This window comes from Podarcis liolepis, assembly GCF_965112155.1.
Source record: "Podarcis liolepis genome assembly, chromosome: 2".
NCBI lineage: Eukaryota > Metazoa > Chordata > Lepidosauria > Squamata > Lacertidae > Podarcis > Podarcis liolepis.
Window position 1 is genome coordinate 70,741,615 of NC_139555.1, and position 8,109 is coordinate 70,749,723.

Consider the following 8,109-nt stretch of genomic DNA (forward strand, 5'->3'; position numbering starts at 1 on the left):
TATTCTCTAAATATGTGCCAAATATCTCCTTCCAGAGAGATGTTTCAATGGGTCGAGAAGCATCTTCATCCCCACCACCACATACTGGGAGGAGGCGCAGGAGCCAGGATAGGGCAAGTGAACGAGATGAGCCATCCAGTAGAGATAACCGAGAGAGAAGAGAGAGACACAGAAACAAGTCGGCCAAGGTAAAATATCTGCGCCGCCATCATTCTTATGAACTGTACAAATTGGCATGGTCCAAAGATTAATGCTGCCATAGTCAAAGCTTGATTTTGCAGCTAGGCAAGTCTAGGAATTTGCAAAATATGCAATAGATAGGGTTTAGCTTAACCTGTAGATAATCCAATTTCCTTTTAAACTCATAATCCTTTTAAGGCACCCAGCTTCTTCATGAGCACAAAAACTCATTTGATCATAAAAACAAGCAGATCAAACACTCTTTCAAAGGAGGGCACAGGTTTGTGGATCCAAAGGAGGGCACAGGTTTGTGGATCCAGAAACCAAGTGCTATTAAACCTAAGTGTGTATTTTAAAAGATGCAAGCAAAGTAACTAAAATATAAAAATCATTATTTGTAGAAAATACTATGATTCACTGGACTGTTGAAATGGTACATTGCAGATCAGACCACTTTAGTGTACACAACATTTTAAAAATGACCATTCTTGAAGACATACAATCCAACTTTGTCCCTGAAGTTGCCAAGAGAGCAAAGCCCAGTTCACATCCAGAACTGAGAGTTCCAAGAGAGGTGTTAGTAAGCCCATAAGTGGGCACAAGTAGTTCAGTATAACTGTCAATAAGTATTTTCTTCTTTTGAGATAAAAGTTCTGAGAGTGACAGAGGACTGTAATTTGATTTAGAGGCTGCTTCCTCAAATTGCTCAAGCTTCCAGTTTTCCTGTGACTCATCCTGAGCAAATAGGAGAATTTTCCAGTAGTAAACTGGATATCTAAAATACCAAGTTTCCATGCACAATAAATCTGGTCTGATTCTTGTTGTGTAATCTCCAGGGAATCTTACAAGCTAAGAATTACCCAGTAAATGAGTGCATTGCACTTGCCCTTGTTTAAAAGCTAGTTTGACTTGATCTGAACAGGGAGGGAAGAGCAACATTAATTAAATTCAAGAACAGGAGCTGAAAGCATATTTTCAACATCTCATACAGCCAGTTGCAGATTTCAACATTTGGCATACGTGTTCCTCCTTACATCTTTGATGCGCTGTTTGCCAAGTATCTACCAGCTACACAATCTCTTTTGAACACCCCTCTGACTCTCAGCCACAGTTTGTCATTCTTCAATGCAGAAGAGTATAACTGAGCATAGCAAAAGTGAGAGAGACAAGAAACCATGTATCTCCTTTATGCTTGTTGCTGTAAAGGAAGTAAAGGTACTAGTAAGAAAAATGATTGGAGGCAGGCAGTGGGGAAGCCGAGCTGGCAGTAAGTTTTAACTCCCAGTCTTAATGTTTCAGAATGAGAATCCAGAAGAAAAACTTCCTGCAGAAGATGTCTTTAAAAAACCACTACCTCCAACACTGAAAAAAGAAGAGAGTACACCCCCGGTAAGGACTTTACTTGGCATTTGTCATCTGGAACATTTAATTATTATTTATTGATCTTATCAAGTATGAGGCTTACTGTCCTGCTGAAATTTGTCTGGTGCATGTTGCGGTAAGCTAGTCAGTAACAATTCTTAGCATTGTAGCAGGGAAAGTGCCCTGTCCCCCTCTTTCTTGCAGCAACACTGAATGGACTGCTGTGTGGTTAGGGGGCCTCTTGGACTGTATCCCTAAACCTACTTTCAAGTGGGAGCCATTGAACTTAGTGGGACTTACTTCTGAATAAACTTGCATGTATAGGATTTTGTTGTCAGTGTTTCTCTTGATGGGCTAAGTTGTTTACATTTCATTTCTCTTCATATCAGGCTTTTTTTTTAATTGATTGAAAATGAGGAGAAATTGTAACAGATTTCAAATTGTCCGTGTAATGTGCATCAAAAAAAGCAACATGTCAACAGGAGCACCATGTGCAAGACAGCAGTGCTGGCTTAGAATTGGTCTACACATGCAGCAGAATGTTGCATTCAACTTGTGAGCTAGTTGAATGGCCTATACCGTTTCAGTCTCTTGTTTCAATCAGGGATTGAGTCAAAGTCAAATTTATGCAACAATAGTACCAGTTCCCAATTATTTTTATTTTGCATGCAGGCACTCCTTCCGTTTGTCTTCTTACATTTTGGCTATCAGTTTCCCCCCTAGTGAGTTCATGGTAGAGGTGAGATTCAAACCAGGGATTTCCCTGATTGTAGCTTAGTCACTTAGCAACTGTACTAGACCAGTAATACATCACTTAAGGCATCTAAGACCTCAGATCCACTGAATTGGCTTTGGTATGTATGTGCTTCTCATTCTGCCCCCCCCCCCACTCCCGCCCCTTCAGCCAAAGGTGGTGAATCCTCTGATAGGACTCCTAGGAGAATATGGTGGAGACAGTGACAATGAGGAGGAGGAGGAGGAAGAAGAGGAACCACAGCCACAGCCTCCACGGCCACCAGTGCAACAGGAGGAACGGCCACAGAAGCTTGAAAATGATGAAGAAAAACTGACTGACTGGAATAAGTTAGCATGTTTACTTTGCCGGAGACAGTTTCCAAATAAAGAAGTCCTGATCAAGCATCAACAACTTTCCAATCTTCACAAAGTAAGGAAAAAAGCAACCCGTTCAGGAGAATCTGCTATTCATGCTTTATCTTGCATAAAATAAAACTTCTCCATATTTCACAAGCACCTCTCACAGATGTAATTTTTCCTGATTTCTCTTTCCTTCCTGTATTGTGTCCTGCTTGAATTCACACTCCTTTCTCTTTTCAGTGCTGTGATCTGCTAGTGCTATGCCTGCTTTTGAAAACAGCTTCAAATCCTGGTTTCAGATAGTGTTAACCACAAGGCAGGTGTAGCATTAAACCATGGTTCATACTGAAAAGGGACGGAGGAAAGAGGATGGTACATGTGAGCTTGTGGGAGATATCAGAAAGTGTTAGATGATCATTATGATCCTGTTTTCCCTTTCCCAAAAATTAGCTCAGTGCAAACCTTTCCAATCCCCTTCTCAGCAGAAATAAAAATCAGAACAACAGTGAGAAATCAACAACAGTGTTAGATTAGCCAAAGGCTTCCTAAAAATCCCAGGTTATACCTGAAAGGGAACAGTCATTGCCTGCTGAGTTTCTCTGGGGAGGGCATTCCACCAAGTTGGTGCCCAAGCTTCATTTGGCAATGACACCCAAAACAAGGCCTCAGGTGGCCATTTTTGAGAGAATGAAAAGCTGTCTTTTTAGGAACAGCAATACATGGAATGGATATGAATAAATTTAATTTCTTTGCTTTCATTTTGTACTCTTAGGTATATTTATTTTGTAGTAATATGTACTCAGCTGTTGGAATTCAGTATAGCACTTCGTTTTATTTCCAATTGTTTGTCCATACATCCTACTATCTCACAAAACTTAAGAAATGGCTAAACATTTTACATGGCTAGAATATTTTTCATTGCATGAAGTGAGACAATTCAAAAGGTATTCATTCATTTTGCTTCTTACAGCAAAACCTAGAAATTCATCGTAAAATAAAACAATCGGAACAAGAGCTTGCGTATTTGGAGAGGCGAGAACGTGAGGTAATTACATCTGCTTTGTATGGTCCTGTGCAGCTGTGGCTCTGCATAAACAAAACACTAATTCCCTGTGGGCCCCAACAATGCTTACGTGTGTGTGTGTGTGTGTGTACACACACACAATCATCCATCATCTATCCAATTTTTTGTCATGCCGTGACAGCCTTAAGCAGCACCATCAGTTGATACTGCGAACTTTCCTTTGTGTGACCTCTGTGCCTCCCTGAGATTTCCATTGCCATCTGGAGAGGTGCTGTTGTTTACCTTGTTTTTCTGGGTGCCATTAGTGTACCTGTTATTTAGAAATAAAGTCAAGTGCCAATAAAAGCTCCAAGTGGGAAAGAATTAAGCAACCAGATCATGTAGGAACATGGTTTGTTATAAACACCCAGCCCTGGGGACTCTTCTCTTAGCTGTGCACAGAGACTGCTCCGGCTCTCGTTTTGCCTTGATAGGGAGAGACACAAAATGGATCTGTCAGAAGATGTAGACTCTGACTGCTAAATTTATGCCCACAGAAAAGTCTTGCTTTCAGTGTGCAGCCGTGTTCTTGGATCTGAATGTCAGGCCCCTCTCTGCCTTAATGCTAGCACTTCATTCCACACTTCCAAAGAAAATTAAACACCCTGAAAGATAACCAAATGGTTTCAATTTTATGGAGATGCAAGATCAAAGTGGCTGATACTTGTGCTTTGATATTACATTGATAATACAAAGTTAATAAGATGGGTAGGCTCTTGTAGATGCTTGTTTGGAAATGTCTGGAAAATAAAGCAATATGCTCTGTTGCAGTGCTGAGGGACTACTGGGGAATTTTTCTCCACTCCTTAGGTTAGTTGCACAAATGTATAATTTTTAGTGAATGAGTGCATTTTGGTAGGGAAAATCTGTGATGCCATCTTCACTAACTCTGCCTTTTAATATAAAGGGAAGGTTTAAAGAAAAAGGAGGTGACAGAAGAGAGAGATTTGAGGAACGGAACTCTCCAGAGAGAAAACGACCGAAGAATTTCAGGAATTCTGAAAGGTATTGGGACATTCTTATCTCAAAGTTGTTTTTGCCAGTTTATTCCTTAACAGGGAAACAGGCTGCTTTGCAAAGTGTGATCTCTTTTTGTTAGAGGCTCAATGACTATCTTACAGGGATGCCGTAGTAATGGCTTTGCTGCATTGACAGATGGAGATGATGGTGGGAACTGAAGTGCCTCCCAAGTCTTTCAGTTGTATCCAGCTAAGTTCTATTCAGAATAGATCTATTAAAATTAATGCACCCTGGCCTAGATGCTCATTCTTTAGGCAGCTAACAGCCCGGCTCCTAAAGTTTCTTTGCCTCTATAAAACACGCTATTGCTTATACAATAATTTCTATAGCAGATATGCTCCTGAAAGTTTATTCATGCCAGCATACTTACATTTGTTTGCAGTGACTACAAGCCCTCAGATAGAGGAAGACTGGAGAGCAATAACAAAGGAAGCCGTATGATGCAGGCTATGGGCTGGAAGGAAGGTTCAGGTCTGGGTCGCAATGAACAGGGCATGACGTCACCAGTGGAGGTAAAATTCTTGTGTTTGCAAAGGCAACTGTTTTGAATTATTGCATCTTATTGCAACAGTATTCCTGCAATATCTCTCCATACTGGCATCTGAAGTGCTATTAGTGGAAGTGAGGTAAAGGGTCTTCTTGGTTTCAGCACCCAGGATATGGAATATCCTGCCCTGGGAAGTCAAACTGTCCTCCTTATTAGCAGAGTCTTCACATGAAAACATTTCTGTTCTAGTTATATTTTTTGTTAACTCCTGTTACGTTAGTTGTCTTGAGCACTTAACTGAAGTGGAAAGTGAGGGGTATGGTTTTTTTAATATAGTTGGCAATACTGGAGCAAGGTGGGTTGTGGTGCTGAAGGTGGGATTCAGAAAAGATCCCCAAGAATGGAGATGGCATAATGTGGCCACTTAAAGGACCAGACACTCAGTGTTCTTATTTACAGCATTTTTAAGGCAAAGCTAGCTGGTATTAAATTATGTATTCCCTGTACATTACCCTTACTCAAAGCAATATTGTTAAGCTATGTTTTAAATAGCTTGAAATGGCTTTTGATTGTTCATGTACTCACTTGACCATGTAAAGAGCTAAAACTGTCTAGGGATAGGGGTGTGTGCAAGTCCTGCCCGCAATGTCCCTGCATGGGGGCTCCTTTCTGATTTTTGCCCAGTGAGTGGAAAGACATGAGGAGCCTCCTTGGGTGGGGTTTTGCGGGGAGGGGCAGTTTTCACCCTCATGAGTTTGGTGAATGCCTGAACTGGACCTGTCTGTAACATGCCAAGCAATGTTTATTCCTTCCCTAGTGATAAGAGGTGAACTTGGTGAATGTTCTAGGTGCAAGTACAACTAGCTGCTTTTATCTCTCCCCCTCTCTCTCTTTATTTTTCCAGGCTGAAAGTCGAAAGAGGGGAGCAGGATTAGGGACCCAAGGGAGGCCCAGCAGAAGGCAATCGAATGAAACGTACCGAGATGCTGTGCGGCGAGTCATGTTTGCCCGCTACAAGGAACTTGAATAAACCTGGAAAGAAATCCCACCATACCCAACACACCCCATACCCTTTGGCCCTTCTTTGTGTCTGTCTTGTTTTTTGAATCAATGTTTTTTTGCTGCTGAAGTGTGTTTTTGTTTTTGGAATAAAACAAAAAAGTCAATGTTTGGTCTCTTCTTTCCCTCTTTCCAGATTTTTGAGCTGAATCTTCCCTGGGAAATAGTTTCTGTTCAAATCCCTTTGAAATGATAGTACATTGTTATATAATAGCAGCCTCATTCTTTCTTTCATAAAAGGAAAGAAAATAAGATTATTGATATACAATGAACAATATGGAAATATTAAAGAAGTAATAAATGACTTCATAAGAACAGAAAGGGAAATCGAAAGCAGTGCAATGTTACCAAAATAATTGATACAGCACAATGTATAAAGAAAATAACAGCAATTGCATAAGATTAATTGCCAAAACAGTAAAGCAATTATAGATGGATACAGATATTATATAAAATTACCAAGCTCTACATTGCAGCCTCCTAATACTTACTGCAGCCCATCTATTTCTAAAGCACTGTAAGTTTCCTACCTGTTCTAGCCACATGATATTTTAGCATTAAGCTGAAGAGAAGAATCATAGTTGATCACCAGTCGGGTATGCTGCTGGTTTTAGCCACAGGCAGTGCAACCCTAAGCATAGCTACTCAGAAGCAAGTCACACAGTGTTCAATGGGATTTAATCTTAGGTAAATATGTATAGGATTCCAGCCTGGAGTATGCTACAATATTATGAGAACCTAGTATTTTTTTCACCCATTTGATGAGTGGGCAATATCAATATCCTCTTAACCCATGCTTTCACAACAAATGCCTCCTTTTGGGCAAAGGGTTTAATTCTTACTAACCAGGGGTGCATGTAAACAATGCACAAATTCAAATGTTTGGGAATAGAAATACACAAACCATTTTAGGCTACCACTTTCCTGTTTACAGCCTCCACACCCACTACTGTATCCCTGCTGGGGAAACCTATATATGCATCAGTATGATACCAGTCTTACTTCAGAGCCAAATAAGGGTGTGCAGGTGAGAGATTGTAATCTGAAAAAATGGTGGGGAGTGGCTGAACTCCTGAGTTGCTGCAGTTCTGGTCAGATTTTCCTTCCTGTTGTACATCCACAGGTCCCAAGTCACATCCAGTTGTGCTTGGAGCTCAGTGCCAGTGTTCTCACTGGAGCCAACTTCTACATAAACACGCTTAGGATGCTTTTCCAACTAATGTGCTTGGTTGCCCATTTAGCTAACAATGCTTTCAGTTTGTACAGAAACCATAAAGCTCCCCCCCCTTTAAATTGATAATCTGAATTTCAAACAACCTTCCTAAATACCAAAAATGACACATTCTCAGTGTGTGTGTCCTTATGCAGCTAAGACAGCACCATCCAACACACACAGGAGGCAGGCTTTGGGGGAATCCCAGGGTTTGCAAAAATACAAAAAGTATTTAAGAAAGAAACCCCAAACGTGTGGCAGCCAGGAAGCGATCCACTGTGGCCACATCTATTGGAGAAGGTCAGGGCTGGCTGAAACCAGGAACAGGACGATCGCTACACATGAGAAAATGTTGCTGCAGGTTTCACTTGCAGTTCCCTAAGCATTAGACCTTTATAAATAGTAGCTCAAAGCTTATTTTTGGAAAGTCACCGTTTAGGCTGAACTCTTATTTCTACAGGTGCAGTCATTCTGCAGTGCAAGTGTCGCTCCTGAAAGTGGCTGTTGAGGGATATTTTGGTATTGACAGGCATCCCACCTCTACCCACCCGCGCCAGCCATTTTGGGAGGGTTAGAATTCGGGAGGGGGGGTAAAATTGGGAGATCGCTTTCTCGCTTGCCCCATTTATG

General features: G+C 41.1%; 1 protein-coding gene across 11 annotated transcripts in view; it reads left to right on the top strand.

The window, feature by feature from the left end:
- RBM6 (RNA binding motif protein 6) overlaps positions 1 to 6,373 on the top strand; it is a 56,615-nt gene extending 50,242 nt beyond the window's left edge. For all 11 annotated transcript variants that reach the window (XM_083488652.1, XM_083488653.1, XM_083488654.1 and 8 more), the window contains exons 15-21: positions 36 to 188; positions 1,480 to 1,569; positions 2,447 to 2,707; positions 3,608 to 3,682; positions 4,608 to 4,705; positions 5,103 to 5,232; positions 6,112 to 6,373. In XM_083488652.1, coding sequence (XP_083344778.1) covers positions 36 to 188; positions 1,480 to 1,569; positions 2,447 to 2,707; positions 3,608 to 3,682; positions 4,608 to 4,705; positions 5,103 to 5,232; positions 6,112 to 6,237 — 933 coding nt within the window. In that variant the 3' untranslated portion in view covers positions 6,238 to 6,373. The remainder of the gene's footprint in view (positions 1 to 35; positions 189 to 1,479; positions 1,570 to 2,446; positions 2,708 to 3,607; positions 3,683 to 4,607; positions 4,706 to 5,102; positions 5,233 to 6,111) is intronic.
- Positions 6,374 to 8,109: the final 1,736 nt, after the last annotated feature.